The sequence below is a fragment of the Manacus vitellinus genome, unplaced genomic scaffold, assembly GCF_001715985.3.
Source record: "Manacus vitellinus isolate BGI_N305 unplaced genomic scaffold, ASM171598v3 scaffold_44_pilon, whole genome shotgun sequence".
Taxonomy (NCBI): domain Eukaryota; kingdom Metazoa; phylum Chordata; class Aves; order Passeriformes; family Pipridae; genus Manacus; species Manacus vitellinus.
The window spans coordinates 3,620,905-3,642,581 of record NW_021940565.1 but is presented as its reverse complement, the minus strand read 5'-3'; the positions used below and the strand labels follow the sequence as shown (position 1 = coordinate 3,642,581).

General features: G+C 39.8%; 1 protein-coding gene across 5 annotated transcripts in view; it reads right to left on the bottom strand.

The window, feature by feature from the left end:
- MTA1 (metastasis associated 1) overlaps nt 1-21,677 on the bottom strand; it is a 77,132-nt gene that overhangs the window by 18,056 nt on the left and 37,399 nt on the right. For 3 of the 5 annotated variants that reach the window (XM_029962244.1, XM_029962241.1, XM_029962242.1), the window contains exons 10-17: nt 21,444-21,518; nt 14,654-14,712; nt 7,766-7,881; nt 6,748-6,899; nt 4,931-5,120; nt 4,455-4,544; nt 2,385-2,537; nt 1,600-1,635 (exon numbers count right to left, since the gene is read on the bottom strand). In XM_029962244.1, the coding sequence (XP_029818104.1) occupies nt 1,600-1,635; nt 2,385-2,537; nt 4,455-4,544; nt 4,931-5,120; nt 6,748-6,899; nt 7,766-7,881; nt 14,654-14,712; nt 21,444-21,518 (871 nt within the window). Of the gene's footprint in view, nt 1-1,599; nt 1,636-2,384; nt 2,538-4,454; nt 4,545-4,930; nt 5,121-6,747; nt 6,900-7,765; nt 7,882-14,653; nt 14,713-21,443; nt 21,519-21,677 lie in introns of those variants that run through there. The other 2 variants (XM_029962243.1, XR_003916046.1) reach the window with 2 other exon arrangements.

Sequence of the window (21,677 nt, the reverse complement as noted above, 5' to 3'; positions counted from 1 at the left end):
TTCACAAATAAATCTCAACCAACAAGTTTAAGCTGAACTGCTCACAAAAATATTCAGTTAACACTCACTCCCTCAGCAGGTAAACAGATTTTGGGACTGAACTCTACTCTCCTACCTAGCAGTTACAGAGACAAGTATTACTGCAAGTATTTCAGTGGCTGGCTGAGAACAGATTGAGCAGGTAAAGCAGCAGGTGCTCAGGGAGACCTACACACATCTGCTTCAGAGAAACACGTATTCTGAGGAGCCTGAACAGGTACTCCTCCAAAATCTTTCTGCAAACTGCTTCAGCGACAGTTATGACTGAAATGTATCTAATAAAATACTTATACGAGCAGTGTTCTGTATCTTGGAACACTAAAATAAGAAACCTCCATTTCCAGAGAATCGTCTCGGGTTATTAAGTCCAGTGCTCAGTGCAGAGAGAGCCTTCCTGAGAGAAGGATCTGTTCTTCTACTTCCCTCCTTTGAGCTTCACAAGTGCATGATCTGCTGAGCGACTCAGCAGTCCTCCTGCTGAGGAGGACATTTAGCAGGGAGCAGCTGCCATGCCCATAAGCAGGTAGTCACTGGGAGCTGTGGAAATTCAATGAGCTACTCTTCATCTACATCCCTCATTAGTGGACAAAGCTTCCAAGGAAGCAAAACTGACCAAGGCAGCAGGGCTCTGTTATTCTTCCCAAAAGACAAGTTACAAAGCACATGAAAACTCAGCAACGTGGTATCAAGGCATAAATTCCCAAAGACAGCCAGACAGTAGAACAACCACTGTCCTCACTGTTGTATTCTCCACATGCACTCATATATGCATGCATGTAAATACTGGTAACCATCCGCTGCCTCAGCCATTAATCACAAAGCTCAACATCAGGGCATGCAGTGTTGGCCAGCTCATGGGAACAGGTAAGCTTAAGTTTTTGTGTTTGCCTGTCTCACAATGACACTTGTTTAGCCTAATATTCAAAATGGGTTTGTTCCATTGAAGTTGGTAAAGTGACATCATGTATACATTTCCTGCATTATCACGAATGAAAGCTTCTGAGGTCTGTTCAGTACTCAGAACAGATTAATTTTTAAGCAGTGGAAATTTTGAAAATAGTCTTCTACTGCCAGCAGAGAAGAGAGTCTCTCACCAGTGAGACTGTCCACTCTCAGTGGAAAATACAGAGACTTTGAGACTTGATGTAAATACTGTCTTCTATTTCTTTTGGTCAGAGTGAGTTCGAAGTAGTTCGAGATCCGTGAAACTTTGTTTTCTTAAAAGTCAGTGAAACAACACCTATTTTCAAACCAACCATCACAGCTGCCAGCAGTTTCACAGAACTGCTAGAAGACTGCTCTGTCAACTGGAGGAATTAGTAATTAATTATGAACACAGGATTTTGTGTCTTCAGTAGGGTTGTACGACTTGTCGCCTGCACGTGAAAAGCCTGAAAGGTGAACAGCATAACCATGGGTGGAAGTGGTTACCCAAGGAACACTTAGACATCAACACAGAAGGTGCACACAGACTCATTAGCCACAAAGCACAGACAAGCCAGCAGATGAAACTAAAAATCACTCTCCTAGCATAAGCTGAGCGCAGCTTCAAGGTCTTACCCCTGCTAGGCATCAACAGGCGCTTCTTCATGTTGCCTGATAGAGCACAAGTGAACAGAAAAGAGAAAAACATCACATCAGCAACCTGAACAGCAGCAGTTTTAAAAGTTCTTAATGTTAAAACACAATCAGATATCAAATGTTCGTAATTATATTTCAGATAAGCTACATATAAAGTTAAAATTAAAGGTAAAAATGAGAAAAACTGTCTAGCTCTCCCTCCCTGTTGAGTCACTTGCTCCAAGGCAGGAACAAGTTTATGCCATGCCAGATCTGGCTCCTCTGCCTCCTTCAGCTAAGCAGCAGCCTGCCTTTATTGTGGCCATGCAGCCCCTGGTAGCTTTGCTGAAAGCCAGGTGACCCACACATTAGAAAGCCACCTGGGAACTGCATAGCTACTACCTACAGGTTAAAAAGCTGTAAACCTCAAAAGAAAAAGGAAACATCACTGGAAAAAGCTATTAAGCTATTCTTTGTACTACTAACTTAAAAACTCAAGTTTCTCCTTCACTATCCCAGTTGCAAGATTGGCCAAGCCAGGCAGAGTTCCACTAGCACAGTGACTTTTGTGGGCATGCACCTCCCAGGCAGTCCACATCATGTGTCTCACCCAGAAGGAGAAGTGGGACAGGCGATTTGTACAACAGGAAAAAATAGCCTCCCTCAAGAATAAGAAACTTGGAATTTATATAAAGGACTGTGGGTTTACATCATCTCTTTGTATACCGAAAGGGCAGAAGGAAAAGCCTATACAGACAATATACATTTTGTGGAAAAATATTTACCATCCATTCCATTGTGTTGTTCGTAACTTCTTTTTCCCAGGATAGTTGGGGATCCATTGTTAATGACAGGCGTAAACTTAGCAGGAGTCAAATTGTTGAGAGAACTGGACAAGCTCTTCGCAGGGTCTGGTTTCGGAGGACATGGGTGAGACTCTGTTGAAAAAGAGCAAAGTGGTATTTTTTTATTAGCAAAGATACTGGAATTATAAATCTGAAAACACCCTGCAAACTTCCAAGGTGACCAAGTATACCTCCCTTCATATTCAAGTGATTTCAGTCAATAATTTTGACTTGCATTTGCTACTGATACAAAGCATATACATATATTTAGAAATTCACCGCTACTGAAGATGTTAAAATCAATGTCATTATATTATCCTAAAATAAGATTTGATAACAAAAGCACTTTGTATCTATTTCCATAATACTGTTCTCTGACAACATGGAGTGATTTTGGGGGTGCTGTATATTAAAAGCCAACTTTGGACAGTCATGAAACACTCCTTAACCCTGGGGAAATTACAACTTTGCCAGTTTTGCAAGGTTTATAAAAAATAAAATTTCCTAACTGGCCAAACAAGTGAGGATTCGAAGACCCACATAAAGAACCCATGGAGTCTGAATTTAAGCTTTGGGCCAAGGCAGAGGTGAAGCACACGCTCTTCAACTGAAAAGATTTTGAGAAAGTTACCAGCAGCAGTAAACGGGATCTTCAACTGAGTTTTTTCTCTTACAGGCCCAACAGCAGAGTAACATATAACTTCAAGCCCACTAAGCACAACATCTCCAAAAATACATTCTTGCCAGTCCACAAGCATCCCTCCATTTCTTACCAGTGCATCAGCCTCCTTCCATTTCTATCATTACCTCAATAATCCAATGGAGACCCTGACACAGTGCAATGAAAACTCAAAATCTACTGCTACATTCTGTACAACTATTAAAAGAACAATTTTATCCAACAGCAAACTTCTCCCTTTACTGGCTTTCTTCTGCTGCACTGCAAGTATCCAAGGGTTCCTCAATCTGTGTATCCCATTAGTTTGCAGCAGAAGTACAACACTCAACAGAGAAGCAGTAAATATTTAATACACCCTCAGCCTTACAATATTGCATAAACAAAAATGTTCAAAGAAACCTAAAATCAGCTCCAGTGTTGCTTATCTAAATAAGAAGGCAATCAATTTCCTTGCTAGGCCGGGAGCCTTCAAAGAGCCCCCGTCCAAGGCGGCTTTCTGCGGTTAGACTCGCGTTTGGCTGCTGGAACAACCCGGGAAATGTCTGCAGGGTATCAACAGCAGCCGGCAACACCAGGGAAAACGATTCTGCATTCATCTGGAGTCAGCGCTGCCATGTCACGTAGCATCACTCTAGATGCTTCCAGCACCTAAAACTTACACCCAAGTCCTGGATGGAGATATTCAGTACTCTCCCACAGATCAGCTGATGAGGCCCAAGTCCTCTACAAAATTGTAATTAAAATAATAATAATAATAAAAAAAAAAATTCCAAAAAACAAGGGGAAAGTAAAGAACGGACATACAGTCCCCTTTAGTTTCAGAACAGAACAGCCAGCAACTGAGTCACAAGCTGTGGGACACAGTGCTGTTCTAAATCCAAGAGGTTTCTTGGAGGACCCAACTGTATGAACTGCCTCCAGACAGCCCAAAAATTGGAAAAGTGGACAACCAAATATTCCCAAAATATTACGTTTATGCCTCTGTTAGCAGCTGGTAGCTTGTACCCACATACAACAGAAGCCACAGCAAACACATCCCTCCCCTCACATGAAAAAATTTCTGACACAGGTTGATGAGCCCGGAGTGGAGTGTGGAGCCACTAGGTCTGTCAGATTAAGCAGGAAAAGGAAAAAGGACAAGTTATTGGGAAGGTTTTCATGTTTGGTTTTGTTTTCTTTGGGGGATTTTTTTTGTTGGGCTTTTTTTAGTCCAGAATGAGCATCTAAATTTAGAACCAAATGGAAGAACCAGATGGTCAGCAGAATTGCCAGGAGGGTGTTTTCTATGGCTGGGGGCTTTTGCATTTGGTGGTGTTTGTTTTTTTTAATACCTAAATACCGGAGTACTGCTTCTAAAGGCTTTCGAACCACTTGCTTTAATAGCAATGGGTTTTCTGATGCCTCAGGTAAACGTGCTGTGCCTGTAAAACACAGAAAAATAATTAGAGGGTAAAGACATTTAGATACCAGAGTAAAACTAAATTAATAACTCCAGTGTCCTGAAAAAGCTCTCCCATTAAAAGAAATTTTACAGGTGGCAAGCATGTCTTGGCAACATGACACAAATGCAGGAGAACAACTCGATGTAACAGCAAACATGAATAAATTAAAACAGACAACTATATGAATTTTCAAAGTTATTTGCCTAGCCCACAATCAGTTAGAAGGCTTTGCAAATATAGCTAGAGTTTGTGAAACCACTAGCTACATGCAAGAGAGCATCTCAACAAGCTGCAACTTGAACTTTACAGGAAAGGAGCCTCAAAGAGCTCCTTTGCAAGGAGGTCCCAGCTGCAGCACCACTCACATTCTGCTTTGATTGCTGCACTGTTAATAGGCAGATAGGGATGTCTTGCAGCATGCCAAGGGCGCAAGATATCTCGACATAAACGTCTGGCAATTCTTGTCAGTTTTGTTGTATGGAGATAGAAAGCTTGTCGTGTCTTCATAGCAAACTTGGGACTCCCACTGTTCCGTACTGGCACACCGTGAGGACTCTAAAGAGAAAGCAAAATAAAAACTGTTTCTAAAAAAATAATCAGAAAGTATGGTTTTAAAGAAGAGAAAGAATAGCATATAAAATCACTTTCAACTACTGACTCTGAGACATGAAAACAGAAATGGTATAGCAGATAAAAATACTTTCAGCCCAGCTATTCCCCATTTCCCAAATCTTATTGAAAATATCTCAAAGGATAAAATGAAGGTAAACCTTTTAACTTCACAGGGAAGTATTTATTTCTGTCCCAAGTTTCAAGGCAGGGATCCAAAGAAGTTACCTGGTGCTATCACATGATGCAGTGTTTATAGAGACAACAGAAAGACTCTGCAACTTTGGGTGCTTAGGGTTGCTCTGGATGCACAATGCAAGCTCCTTATAACAAAACTTTTGTAAGGAGAAGAAAATCAGGAAGGGCTGCGTGATGAAAATATACACCACAAACTCACTTCCCAAAGCAAACATACTGCATGCAGGAAAGGTTTTGGCTCAAAATTACAAGAATTATTTTTAATTCTTACTTTGAACTCAACAAATGCACTCACAGATGTCAAATATTGGCTGCACATAATAAAGAATACTACTGGAAGACACTTAGCAACTACAGAGAGCCTAAGCAGTATATTCTTCATGAAAAGCAACTAAATCAACCAAAAAAATAATGCAAGTAGTACCTTGTTATCTCAAACCTATCCCACAGATGGAAAACAGGAAGAAATTTCAGTTTGGGGAGAACAAGGTTTTCCCCTTTCTGACTATTTACATATTTTTTAATTAACAAACAAGAAGCATAAGGCTGATAAAATCTGGCAGTTATCTCAGCAATTAGGAGAAGCCTGGAAAGGACAGAGGTTAAACTGAAGAAATGGAAAGGGAATGATAGCAAAGAAAAGGAGAAAGGAAAGAAATTAACCTGAACCCAAAGTTCAGTGTGCACTATCCTCCTGCCCATGTGATGCAGCTACTTTTTCCAATCAGCCCAATGTCTGATGCTTCCAGATTGAACTTATACAAATTCAAATAAAAATCCAAGAATTTTGATTTTCAAATAAAAGAGGAAAAATGAAACAGAAGCAGCTCATACAATGCTTACTCAAACCTACCCAAAAAGGAGGATTATTAAAAAAAACCCAGGCTGAAACAGAAAAACAAGATAAGGGATCTCTAAAAAGCCACTAGCTATTTGGGGTATCTAATTTTGAATGTGCCTTGGGAAAGCAAACAGTTTTCAGGAAATAATTAATTCCTTTTTGGGATTTAAAAAAAAAAGTCCTCTTCCCCCTACAGCAAAAATCATGGAAACCAAATACCAGAAACACTGGCTGGCATTTCAGTTTTTCCCCATCTCCATTAAGTCATCCCATGCATTTGATGGCTAGTTTGCTAAACAAATGATGTTGTGTTTGTTTTTTTTTTTCTCAGGGTAGTACTTGGCAACAAATTACTTCTAGCTGAAGCCAACGTGCCAACTTCTGCAAGACACGAAATACCAAACCCAAGGACAACAATGGAGGCTGAAGGCATTCTTTGGGCTGTTAAATATTTAAGAACAGTGAACAGCTAGTTAGATACCATGACACCCAGCTTTCCAGGTGAGAGCAGCAGCCTGCTTTGTGGGTACCTACCAAATTATTGCGGTTTGGTCCTGGTCTCTCCCCATCTAACCGTGTTGGCATTTTCAAGCCACCGTATTTCTTCCAGTAGGTCCAACAGGATGCACAGAGGCGACACTGCATGTTAGGGGGACCCCAAGAATACCACTGGTAAGACTGGGTGGCTAGAGATAACAAAGGTGGAAATTATATATATCCTTACACAGGATCACTTTTCAGAGCTTATTCTCTTTAGAACCATCACAAAAGAAAACCCACACACAGACAGAGCAAAGCTCAAACAGACTTTAAAAAACTGATAATGGCTTCACTGTCATCACCACTGTTAAATATACTTGTGATTTCAGCAGAATCAATTACATTAATTAATCTAAACCCCTTTCAAAACGTAAACAGAAAAAAACAACTATTAGGATGGGAAAACTTCCTGCCAATGGAACTGAAGGCTCTCATTTTGGAGGACTGGTAGACAACAACATCTGCAGAGCATAGCAGAGAGGGAGGATTGTCTTCAGGAACTCCCCATACATTAATTTTACAGCTAAAGAAAGTTCAGAATCTGTGACTTGACTTCTCATACAGTCTTACATTCCAGCTCCCCATAAAGAAACACAATCATTAGAACTCTATATATTAATATCAGGCAGCAGTCTGATATAGGAGTATCACATATTTTGAAATCTACTAAAAAATGATGAAAAAATTGTCAAATTCACACCTTGGTAATGTAAGTATTCACTCAATAGTTACCCACAACTATGCAGAACATTTACTAACTCCCCCTTTCATACTTTATAATTCTATTTACAAATATAACACCAGTAAGGAAAAAAACAACCAAACAAATGAAAACAGCACCCCGAAAAACCCAACAAAAGCAGATTTGCCTAAAAGCTGCTATATTCAATTCTGCCCCTACACCCTTGCAAAGCCTTGTCTGCCACCCCCACCACAACACAGCTGCTACTTTAAGGTTTACAACGCAGCACTCACTCTGCACACACAGCTGCCATGCTGGCACTGCACTTACTGTAACAGCTCTCACAGGCCCGTCCTGCTCCTGTGTTCTGTGTCTGGACTCCAGTACCATTTACCACTCCTGGTTTGACATTATTTACATTGATCTGGTTGGGGTTTGGCTTGTTACTTAAAACACAAAGCAAAAAGAAGGACAAGCATTAATTGAGGCATGTGATTTCTTACTCGGCTTTCGAAAGTATGGCCCAAAATGTTTGAAGATTTAAATTTCATTCGACACGTGGTTTCTGGAACCAGCTGTACTTACCAGCAACCTGACTTCCATGAACACACTCTCTCCAATAATATTTAAATAACATCAGTAATGAAAATAATGATAATTGGATGTCGTTTACAAGAGTTCAAAACCTTTTAGAAAACAATAAATCAGTGAGGACAGGTAGGTATATTATTAACTATCCCAGACATCCAAATCTAGATGAAAAAAAGATCTCACCTACAGGTTCTTAACATGAGGGATATTTTACTTAAACCTCCAAAAAGAAGGCTGGGGACTGGAGCAGGAAATGTAGACAGAGAAAGAGTAACCTCTGCTTTATTCAGGGGAATATAACCCTAAACTGCAGTCACAAATATTTCCATTTGTCTTACTGCAAAGGTTTGCATCATGTGGCCACAATTCCCACAAGTACATCCAACACATTATAACAACATCCGAATCACCTCACCCTATCCCTATACCCTCTTTAAAACGCTGATTTCAGGAAAAGAGGGGGGAAAAAAATCCTACTAGCAGGAGCTGAGAATGGAAGGGGAAACAAAACCTTGGCACAGAGAGTAATATGGAATGGTACAGAATCTCTGCAGAGGAAGAGGTATCTGAGGCAGAAAATGAGACATTCAAAAAAAATCCTTGGCATGGGTGGGAACGAGAAGGACAGAGTATCAATATTGCACTGACAGGACTTCTGGGGAATGGAGGAAGATGGAAGAAGTCACACACAAAGTTTCAGACAAGAATACACAAGGAGTTATCAAATATGCAAGGACTCCTGGGTGCTGTTAGGACTTCACATTATAGAAGCAACAAAGAGCAGGCTGGCTTTGGAGCCAACTGCTGAACACAACCCCGAACTGCACTGCTGATTACACTTCCCTCATATTCTTTTACCTGAAGACTGCAGGGAGTGGGTATATTCCTTTTATTTCCAAGTAATAAATTCTGTGATTTGGAATCTGTTTATTCAAGCAGAAATATCTTTAAGTGGCTTTCTAAAAACCCATTTTCTTACACATTAGTTGCACACTGACACAGAAGTCCCAGTGATTTTAGTGACCCAACATACTTATTACGCTTCAGCCTGGCTACTGCTGCAAAAACAGCATTGTGGGAATACAGCCAAAATAATTTCTTTCTAATGGGGTATCAGTATTAGGTTTCACATTCTCAGCAATGACCCCTGAAAGCAAAGGAGTTCCAAGTGCTATAATTCTGAAGACAACTGTCCCTCCCAGCTCCAGAACAAACCCAAATGCCGCTGGAAAGCTGACACTGCCCTGGAAGCCAGAAGGTCACCCTTCTTATCAGAAAATGTCAAATCAGGTCCTGAGATACACAGCTCAGGAAAGCTCCGTTTCTATAGAGACAAAATAGGTTCTGCTGTGAATGAACTACAGGAACCACACACATGTTGTGTAAGGAGGCACGAGGGTGTTTGTCCAGTTGAGGAAAAACTTCTGATAGTGTTCTCACTGTAAAGCTCAGGGCCTTTCTGCAGCAGAGAAAGCTCAGGAGGCCAAGTGGCACAGGAACACTGTAAGTAGTTGTTGCTGCAGTACATTGAGCAGCACATACACAGCCCAAAAGCAGCACAGGAGGCGAAGAAAAAGGCATTCAGATTAATTAACAAGCTTGATAAGGTTTTCATCTCCCTTTGCTTATTAATTCACCCGGCTCTTACAAAGATTAAAGTGTTTCAGAGTGCTTATCAGAATGGCATGAAATTCTGACACCACAGATGGCAGGAGATCTGCAGGCACGTTTAACAAAGGGGCAGTTGAAAGAGGGTACATTCACACACTACTTTGCTCTGGGATGTCACTATAGTAACCTGCAGCAAAAGAACTTTTGCCAATGATTCACTAGCAAACTCCATGTGCAAACATTACCAAAGACACTGCAAAACAAACAGCCCTCACAGATGAACACTGTTACAAGTGGCATTGCTTGACAGAGCAGAAGACTGAAGTAAAGAAAATTAAAGCTTTATGGCTTAACATCAGGCATGTTGCTTCCCTTCTAAACCCTGGATTTATCCTCCAAAAAGGCAGTAAAAGAGTCTGAAATCCATCAGTAAATCCCAGCAAAGCACATTCAAAGAACTGAGATCAGAAAGGAGGGTGATGGCCTGACTCCACTGTCCTCTCTATGACCATTATCAAGCTTGTATTTAAACACAAGTGGAAGGGATACCCAGGTGAAAGCTGATCACCAAACCATCCTGATCAGCAGGACTAACATGCTATAGTTGTGCCAAACTTCAGGATTTTGAAACACTACAATTAATGAAGATGCAGCAAGCACCAGAAACTGTCCTGCTCCAAAGCTAAGGTCAAGTTTCAAAGTGGCAGTAATAATAAAATTCAGGAAGATAATGTTTTCATCATATGAGAAGCAAAAAGCTCGTAATTGTTGACGATATGTTAATTAAACTTGCTTGATATAACCAAAGCCTGCTACAGCTATTAACAAGAGAATCGAATGAGTAAGAGGATGAATCATTAAGCAATTAATGAAGCTGAAGAGAAAGATGCAAATAAGGTAGTGAGAATACTGATGGTGTGGCAAACTACCATTTCTAGTTCTTGTATCAGGAATGGAACTCTTAAAGAGGCTTCAGTTGTGAAGGAGCAGTGAGTTATGCTAGAACTGGGACCACGAAATGCAGACTTCTGGGCTGTATTCTGCAGAAGATCAGTCTCAACTGAAGAGATTAAGGTAATAAAGCACAAGCAGAAAGAAGGCACTGGAAGCCTGTCAACATGAACTGAAGCCCCTGCCTCCAAAAAACCCAACCTGAAGATAATCCTGAACCCCACAGGAGACTGAAATCACTTCACTAGATGACTGGCTAGCATTTGACCCACAGCACAGCGATAAAATTTTTGTTGTTAGAAATAATTATAAACTTAATACCACCTAGTGAATGTTTCCTGTTATTAAAGGAATCATCTGTGCTAAATGCACCAGAACAATTAAGAAATAAAGCCTCAGTAATAAAAACAATTAAAAATCCTTTGTGAGGCACATTTATGCCATTTATCTCTAGGTAAATGCAATTGTCTGGATTCCTTATCCAGGCAACAGAGAGGTGAGCTCTTCTCACAACTCTCCAGGCTCCTGGAAATACCCACTTCTAAGAACAGGTCTAATGACCCCTATAAACAATGCTTTTTGAAGAGGAGCTTTCTCCAACAAAATGTTGAAGATCGCCATTTTAACTAGCACAGCTCAGAAGAAAGAGCAGTGTTACACCTTCAAGTTTTCCATGCTGCAATAGACCTCTGCACAATGAAACAGGGAAGAAAAAAAAAAAGTCTTGCTCCTCCAGCAGAGGACAGCCAAGAAACAAAGCATTATCTTCTCTGAACTATTCCTCCAGTTTCCCTGTTGGCTTCACAAAAGGGGCACAGCAGGGAGAACAGTATTTCCCTGCTTCACATGTCTTTGCCAGGCAGCGTTTGCAGCTTGTCAAAGCGCTTTGAGATTCTCGGATAAAATACTGTAAATAGAATGTATTAATTTACATTTACAGATGTACAGCTAAAATTCATGTTTTACATCAATACATTTTGGAGACTAAAGATTGTATGGAGCAGTTCATTCTTCCCTTTCTGTTCTTAGCCCTTCTGATATCACTTAGATCAAAGCAAAGGAGAGAAAAGCCACACAAAATTGGATGTCTCAGCCTCCATGACTTCAGACGTCCTAATCCCAAAAAGCACCAGCTACACAACCAGAGTGTCATCAAAAAGAAGCAAGTACATAGGATGCCTGTAAGATTAGTAAAACCAGAATATGACTTCCACAACAGCCTGAAGGGTATGTTTGGGTACACACTAGAAGGAGAAAGAGACTGAGACTACACCTGCATGAAGAAAGGTCTCCAAGCCCTGCATTCACATTGGAGGGTGGCAGAATGAGGCATGTGAGAAGGTGGAATCTCTTTGTGCATTCAGGCTGCCGCTGCTGCTTTAACACCACTCCCACTGACAGAGACAGTGCTACAGAAAACAACTGAACCATTTTTTTCAGTAATTCCTAAATGCAGAACTTAACTGGTTTTATACTTTTTCCTTTCACCAGGAAAGCACATTAGTGCTTTTCAACCAAAGGGCTGCACCACAAAGCCGTATACACAGACATTTGGTTCAGTCACGTCAACTACAAATGTCTGTCCCAAAACCAGGGTTATTCTTGGAAGAGGCACATAAGTGTTTGTCCAATCTAGGACAGAAGTGTTTTTTTCTAAGATGTTGGTTTACGACTTGATAACCTCACATCAATTACCTGTATGACTCTCCACGCTTCAGTTACCTGCATTAATAAATTTGGGGCACAGCCTCAAGTTAAAAAATACCAACTCTAATGCTTCACAAAGAGCTGTTATTTTTCATTGTGTAACATGTATGTGACCCTTGAAGGTAGCTTCTATTCTCTTTCTTATTATTATCCTCCTCTCTCCTACATTTTCTTATTATCATCGCGACAAAAGAGTCCTATCAATGGAAGACAGCCAGAGACGAAAAAAAAAGATAAAACTGTTTAAATCTGATATCCTTTGGGGTCTCTCCCTGCCAACAATTCTACACCAGCTACTGTTGGAATAGGTTTCAGTCAATCAGCTGATTTGCTTCTGCATAGGTCTTGTGACAGTCTACATCAAGTAATTTATTTTCGGGGTGACAAGTGAATCATTATGGTTCAAGCCTTGAAACAGGAATGGGCTCAGTAACACGATAAGGACAAATCAATAACATTGATATTTAGATCCCTACACCGTGTATTGCTATTAAAAGCCAAGAAAATAATCTTCTTCTAGGTATGCATGCACTACCTATGTGCCAGACCTCGTACTGAAACTTGAGTAGAAATAATCCAAAAGCTTAGAAATACTTAATTGTTGCCACATTTAGAGATATTAACAGCAAAAAAGCAGCAGAAACGTTCATGCAGCATTTAATAAATCACATACACAACTGTTACTTTTCCTGATAGGCGTGAAAGGAGATTGAAGAAAGAGGAAAATCTGATTCCCATTTCATCAATTAAACAATATGTAAGTTAAGGTATAACACTCACAGAATCAACCATGACTGGAAATCAGAGCCAGAGACATGGGTAGAGACAGAAATCTTTTCCCGAAGCAGGGAGGTAAGTTGCTGATTTTATTGTATTCTCTAGATAGGAACAACAATTACCTTGCTGAGGTACAGTGCTGAGGGATAAGACACCACTCCAGACAGCCATTATTGAATGAGGACCACAACCTTTCAAACGCAAAGCCCTACCTACATACGTTATAATCCAAGAGCAGCAGCAGGACTACCAGGCTCTCTTGTCTGCAATATCCTTTTGCATCTGCAGTCTAAATTACATTGCCTTTTGCTTTACGAGCTTATCACATTGTGAATTCATGTTTAAGTCGAGGTCCAGTGTCCCTCTGCAGAGTAAGAGCGTCCACAGAAAGCAATACTGTTGAGAAACTGCATGACAAGAAATCTATTTGGCTTCACTCTGAATATTACACCTCATTTTTAGAAAATTCACCTGAGAGATATTGACATATTTCAAAGCAAAAAAGAAACCCTCTATTTTCAGAAGAAAAAAGGGACTGTCTGGTAAGTTAAATATATAAAAATTAGTTTTGTCTAAAGTAGCAGAACAGATGGTAGAAGTTCATAAATATTTAAAAGGAGATAGCATAAAAGAGTAAAGGAGTTATTGGGGATAATACACAGGGGAACATAGCTGGGAGTGAAAGTTGAAAAGAGAAAGGGCAGAGCAGACTAGAAGTTCTGCATTATAGCAACTGTTGATTGGCTATGCAGAGGAAATGTAATAGAAAACATTTTATTAAGATTTTTGTTTTAAAATGCATATACCTGCATTATATATTAAGAATAATATGTCATTATATACAATATATACTCTATATAGTATATATTTTAATATATTATTTTTTACAGAGAGAGAAATTTGTATATAAAAAAAAATTACATTAGAGAACAACCACGCATTGGTGATCCACTGCTGACAAGAATTAAGAAAAACAGAAGTTACTGAGCAGTTAATTAGCTACCCTTTTGTTCATGACTGTGACCTTGCCAGCAAGCCCCCAGCTCCTAGCCCATATAAAAATAAAAAATTAGAAGTTAAGTAACGGTCACTTCAGGATGGGAATGTTACACAGGATGAAGGAAGGGAGCAACATGACAGCACAGCATCCTAAGCAGGAAAGCCCCACAGGGAAAGTCCTCTGCTGCCCATGGAGGAAATACCCTGGGTCCCACAGTGGAAGGTCAGCATGTGGAACCAGCCTCAACACTCATAAGCAGCAGTGCAAGCACAGAGGGAGGAGCTGCTTTGTTCCAGCCAGCTCTGAAATACCAAGGCTATTGTGTTTTCTTCCACAGGGCACCTAGTTTATCAGTATCAGAGTGGTCAGCATTAACTCAGCAAAAATAAAAAGGAATTCAAGCATCAGCTGAAGGTTGGTTATACTGGTATCCTAATTTAATAGTTCTCTGACATGTTTGTTCAACTATGTCCCTCATTATGCAAATAAAGCAAATATACAGTACTGGCAGGCCATGGAAACTGCTACACCAGTCCCTCTACAATGAGATAGGAAACAAAACAATACAAAAAGATACTTACTAGTTGGGTATATACACTTGTTTTAGCTTGCTTTCTGCTTCTGCTGCTTTCAATCGTTTCTTTATGTAGAAAGAATAGAAAAAAGAAAACAGTTAGAATTAAAATAAAATAAAATAAAAGCTATTTTACTGGAGAGTCAAGTAATACACTTATAAAAATTTTAGCAGTTCTTATGACATTTACCTTTTACTGAGCAGCTACCACTAAACCTTTTTCCAACAAGAAAATATCCACCCAAGATAATCGTGGGCATCAAATAACTCTGTACACAGCTTTTCAAAAAAGTCAGAGATGCCAAGCTACTATTAATAAGGACAAACTTTTCATTCACATTCATGTCAACACAAATTGTTCCCCCCCACAACCGTTTTTTTAACTTTTTATTTCCCCTGCAGAGGAAGATCTGACACATCAGTGTGTTGATTCTCCATGATAACATTCAGTAATTGGACAGTAACAGATATAGCAATGCACCCTCTCCATCATAGTTCCTGAACAGGTGCAGCAATTCAAAGAGTTTCAAGGAAGACTTTTGTGTTGATACCCCTGAACTTCTGAGGCTTAACTGACACAGAAGATTTTATTTAAGCATTAAGAAGGCCAGGAGCTTCAAACCTTCACCATTTAAAAAGTAAGAGAGACACTGAGGTTCAAGCTTGCTCTTTATTACATCTGCAAAATAAATTTAGGGTGAGCCTCTGAAGGTCTCTAGTCCAACCCTCTGTTCAAAGCTGGTAACAATGGCCTGCATAAAGCCACAACAATGTTTTCCAGGCAAACAAGCAGCACTGTGATATTCCAGACAAACAGGTTAGCTTAGCATTTGCTAAGCAGCAGCCTCAAGGCACAGTCTAGGAAAATAATTGTAAAGCTGAAGTCACTATCTTCATAGAAGCAGGAAGTGCCAGAAAATGTAATAACATTGAAGAGTGTGTCTCTGAGGAAATGGACAAACATAAAAATCCTTTTTACAGGGACACCTTGGACACACATAATAATGATGAAGTAAATGTTTTCTGTGAGCATAAAGCTTTGATCAGGACAGTTTTGAACAACAGTTTTTCCATTTGATAGTCTGACAGCTCCTCACCAAAGCTCTCCAGGTTCCTAAAGAATTCCCCTCTTCACTTTTCCTGCAAATAATAGTCGACCTATCTTAGAAATCAAAGAATTAAGTTGTCAGACAACAGAGCAAGGACCAAGAAAACAGAACTTCTGAAAGTTTTCCTGGGACTACAAGTACACCTTCAGAGAGCTGCACTCTCTCTGGCTGACTCCCTTCTGCTGGTGTAGGCCAGTTTCCAAGATTGCTTCTGTTTAACCTCACCTAGGACAGGAACTGCTGCCTGAAAACCGGTCTCAAGAAAACCCCAATGAAGACTTTGTGGAGACAGTCCTTATCAATCCTACAGACTTGGAGGAACCAACAAGAAATGTTTTGCTGGCAATCAGTAATGGAACTAAAGAGTTCTCCTTTTGAATACAAACTACAAATTCAAGTTGAACGTTTTCAAGCTACCCTACCTGAGCATTTTTATGTAAGAAACAAAAGCACCCAACGAGAGGCCTCAAAAACTGGTGTGATAATGGTTCTCCAAACAGCATCAGAAATCCTCCTCTACCTTCCAGAGGTACAGGAGGCACTACGCAAAAAACCCCATCCTTTAACAAAACATACGCTCAGGTGCCTTTCTGCTCAGGAACTGGGGGCTGTTCCACCCACAGCCTCAAATGAAAAGGAGGACTTGATGCTCCAGGCACAGACTGCTGTAGGGAAGTTACATTAGGAGATGAACAGTCATAGAGCTCATAGTCTCCCCAGGAAATACATGGAAACCCAACATCAGATACTGATTAACAGCTTAAAATACTGCTTGGTGAACAGTACAAGAAACCAACTTCCTTGAGACCTAAGCAAGAAATTTGGAAAACTTACACTAGCGGAGAACTGTTGGTTTTTTAAATTTCTAGACTGAGAGGGAAAAGCTGCAGTTTTCTCGACAACATCTCCCATTATGTTAAGACAGTGTTGGAAATACATGAATAAAAGAGCTTCACCCAAGCATGCAGCATTATCAGCATCTGAAATATTCTACTGTCCACAATGTAAAGTCATTTGCCTTGGGGACGTGGTTAATTCAGAGTATTAAGTAGCATTCTCGTAGTAAACAGGTGATGAATGTTAACCTCATACCACAGATTTCCTTTGTTACTGATGACCCTGGCATGAGCTCTGAGCTAACAACTGCCATAGATCACTGGACCTTCCAATACCCTCCTCTCCTGCAGCTGCCTGGGGATCAGCACAGTGTACAACATGAAGCATACACCCTTACTACAAATAGTATACAAGGAAAATTGAAGGTTTCCAGAAGGTACCACAATGTCCTGGATAAGAAGAGGTTTTGCACTAAGTACCTGCAGCTGTGGGCAATCGATAGACCAGATATGATGAGTTTCCTATTTCCTGACAGTGGCCAATTCCAGAAGGTACAAAAGAAGGGGGCCTGAGATGCAGTCATGCACAATTTCAGAATAATCCCTTCCCTGAGAGAGTGCTTTGCTAGGTCCTTTGCCAGTTATTAATTGATCTGTGCCTGAAGCATATTTACACTATAAATTCTTAATGCTGTCTGATGTAGTTATGAATGTCCTCACCCAGAGGAAAAACCCTAAACATTTGTAACTTTTTCTAGTAGTTTGGCCTAAAATAAATCTTTTCTCTTTCAGTTATTTATATACACACATCTTAAGAGGATATACTTATTTACCTCATCATATTTTCCCCATCTATAAAAGGAAGATATTACCAACTTGTCTATCCCCTGGGGACCAAGGGATTAAAGTACTAAGCACTGTACATTCAAGTTGGTGCAAACATCTGTCCTTTATATATCCTCTCTCTAGATTTGATATCTTTCACTCTATCCACTGGGCTTGAAAGAGTTTTATAACACATGACATATAAGAGCAAATGTTTGTGGTCCTTTTCTAAAGAGTGAGCCATTTATAAAGAGGAAATAACAGAAGAAAATCAGGAACGTTGGGGATACTTCAACATTCACAATGCAAGAGTTGGGGTGGTAGACAGCACAGAGATGCCTCAAACATTCTCAAATATTAAACCTTTATTTTTTTATGATAGGGAAAATAAATTGCATTTTCTGGATTTAGAGGAGAACTTTCACACTGCTTAATCTTTTTCAAACCTCTGAATATAAAAATATGGTATATACAAGGGCAGATGGGGAGATGGGACAGAAAAGGGAGTTAAGTCTGTGATGCACTTGGGAGAAATGTTTCCAGCTGCTTGTGCTCCACCAACACATCTCAGAACTGAGGGGTGGTACCTACAGTTTCTGGCAGTTTTGGCAAGCAAGCGACAGAGTTCCACAATACTGCAGTTTTAACAGGAGTTGTTTGGGGATAAAATATCCTACGTATGTGGAAAAACATTTCATTGATGTTATTTCTACATTGCTACACACAGGACTTTATGAAGGCTGGTACATTAAGACATCACTCACAGCCCTCAGCTAGGTACAAAGCAGGCCTGTTTCCTTAATAAAGATGTTTCCTATCTGCATCAAGACTGCCCCAGAGCTCCCTACCTCACTGAGTCAAACATAAGGGCACTTCCACTTTCTCCAGTATCTTCCCAATACTATACATACCTTAAAATCGATTTTCTCTGTCTACTCCTCCTACACTTTTCTAATGGCGCTTCCACATAAGAAATAGAACAGTGGAAACTCATAGTATTTGACCTTCCTCTTGAAGTTACCTGCTCCTCAGACACAAATAAAATGCAAGAAGTAAAGCCTTTCACTCTCAGAAAGCATATGACTAATTCCAAGTCATCTACCACCTCCATGTCAGAGTTCTTCTCAACCTATGAAAAGTTTAATGTTTTTAAAGTTTTTAGGACTTCCCCTCATGATATGCAAAACAGTAGAAGCATTTACAAATATCTAAAAAAAAAAAAAGAAAAAAATCACCCTGAAATTCACCACTAGGTAAGAACTCAACCTCTACACTGAAAGAAAATGTAGCCAGACATCACATCAACTCGGAAAGCTTTCAAAGCACTGAAGGAAGCCAACAAACAGCAGATAAATTGGTCAATGCCATTTCAAATCTTCCTGAGTCAGAAATATATTATCTTGTGAATTAACACAAGAAATCTGTCCCGAGAAAAGAATGCATTCAAAGGGGACCCGGGATACTGAATTTGGAATGCACCACACTCATTTTCTTCAGAAAAACTCTGAAAGGGTGTCTTTGACAGGATAGCTCTTGGGATCACTTTGGAGAGGGGTTCAGGAGCCTACATTAAACCACAAATTCTGTGTTGACATTGCAGTAGAATTACTCCTTCTAGCAGTTCTGTTCTTGGAGGGTCAGTCCTTCCCTTGAAATGACTGAACTCCTGATTATGTTGGTAATCTTCAAAAGCATGGGGTAAAATAAAAATTACTGGATCAGAGATCCAAGTGCACGCTCCAAAAGAAGTCAATTTGCACTTATCTCAATATTGTGAGTGTCCTACTGACAAGACAAGGAAGTGCTGCAATAAGCCTTTCCATCTTAGGTACACCAAGCATGAGTACACTTTATTGTTTAGTTCTCAGAATGGGCCTTCTGTTAAAGGCAACTCAAAATGTCCCTTCCTCAGGGGCAAGAAACAGATAGATTCTACTTCAGGATTATAGCAGTGCTTTCTCATGCCAAGAAACTGTCAAGGGAAACACAGAAGGATGTAAACAGCTCCCAAGTAACTGTTGCTTTTTCATCCAAGCAGGCAATTGGTTGGTGAGAAAAAATCTTTATTCCTATGTTTTGTAACTCACAGAAACAGACAGTTTAAATGGACTTTTAGTCTTCATTCAAAGATTCTACGAGAATAAGCAAGTTATCAATACTTTTATTAAAGACAATAACATACAGACTTGAAATATAATTTAATCATCTTCTTGGAAAGAGGGAAGTGGAAGTGTAACTTGGGATACACACTTTTCATATCCTTACTTTGCATATTTTCAATATCTTATGTACACAAATGCTATTAGCCCCCAAACCATTTTGTGGTAATAGACCAAGGAAAGATTCTGCATAGATCAAACATGATGAAGAAACAGATGGAATAAGTGGCAACAGATGTGCTTTGCCAAAGACTTTGCACTCATCAAGTAGAATATAAATGTAATACACCATTATTTCAACTACAATTTCCTATGCTTTCTTTGTGGTTACATATTGATAGCCCTTTCAAGTTTTTTTATAAATGTTTCATGGTATTATTTGCTCGTACAAGCCAGGATTTGAGATGAGGTCTTCAGCTCAGTTCAGATTTAATTGATGTGGTATCTCTGCACTGCAATTTCAACCAGTTCAGCTTACACTCACTCATACTGTCTCCTAAGTGCAGAGTCTCTAATTGGAAATTTTCCCCAAATCCTACTCCCTGGTAGACTCCTGGGCAGTACATGTAAGGTATCATATAACCACGATAGAAAACCCAGTGCACAGGAATAGAGCAAAACAGTACAAGAAAATGTAAGTTTGTTGTGTTTTTTAACTGCTGCAAGAACAAATAAAGTATTTTGCACAGCTATCCCTTCTGCAGTTTTCCTTATGTAATGACAAACTTTATGGAAGTGGAAATAGCAATGGGGAAGGAAAGACCATGCCTTCATTTCTCCAGAACCATTTTTCCCCACCAGCTTCCATCACCATCCCACTTTCCTACCTTCCTTGTCAGAAGGAAAAGTTTCAATCAAAGAATGAACTTGGGAAAATATTGGAATGAAGATGCCATTAATAATTTTATTAAAAGTAAAGTCTTTTTTTTTTTGTATCAGTTATGTTTCTTGTTTGTCCTGAGGACCCTTCTACAATTTAAACAGTGTCCTGACCAGAAAGAAAATGGTAAAAAAAAAAAATCACATTACAGATCAAGGTGCCCAAATATTAGCACATGGCAAACATTGGTCAATGCCTCAGGCATCTAGTCTTTACCCCAGGCTGAATATCCAAGGAAGCATGTTAAGGCAAAGTATTTTCATTAACTCCAATTTTTCTGATACTTCAAATAGATGCCTCAGCATTTTAAATTTCTCCCTTCTTTTACTTGATTTTCCTATTAAATATTGTAAGTAGTTTTCAGCAACTGACACTCTGCAACATTTTGCGTGTTGCTTCAATTGTGCTTGCTTTATTTCAGGAACCAACCAGCCTTCATATTTAAACACGTAGAGATAAAAATGATTGTAAACACCAGTCAAAGTTGATTCTCAAGTATAACGTGTCTGGGAATTTGAGCCCTCAACACTTCCCAGACAAACACTTCACTTGCAGAGCTTACATGGGGGAGTCTCATGCATCTGCCACCAAAGTCATTGGCAGGAGCAGCAGAGAATCAGCGTGGGTGCCTCTTGTACAGCAGCTAACCCCCCCAAAAAAAGTCAGTGAAGTTAATGCTGACCTTGAACTCTACAGGCAGAAAGTAACTGCACTGCCTTCCTCTGCTGAATTCCAAAACAGACATTGGAAAGCTCCAAACAAACAGGGTAGCAGCAAACATGAAAACAATGTACTCCTGCCACTGCTACCTGTTTGTATCTACAGAGCAGCTGAAGAGTTTAGTGTCAGGAGATCGTTCAGATCATAACAGAACCCACCTAATGGAAAGGCTGAATCCCAAGAGGGAGAATAAAGCAACAAGGCTCAGTTTCACAGGCAAGGAAAGCAACTTTGGTTAGAATGGAAGAGGTGATTCTGACTCTCTTACCTGCTGAACGTATCTGTCTGTAGTTTTCCACATATAGTAATATTCTATTATGCTTGTTAAGGACTTCCATGGGAGCTAGGGACACAAAGGAAAAGCAGCAGTCATCGAAGGGAGCTGGCACACAGACTCACAAATTCACAGGATTCCTCTCACTGACAGTTTGTAGCAGAATCTTGCAACTACTAACCCTCCTCACGGAAAAAAAATAGAAGACAAGTCAGTGTCTGAATCTCC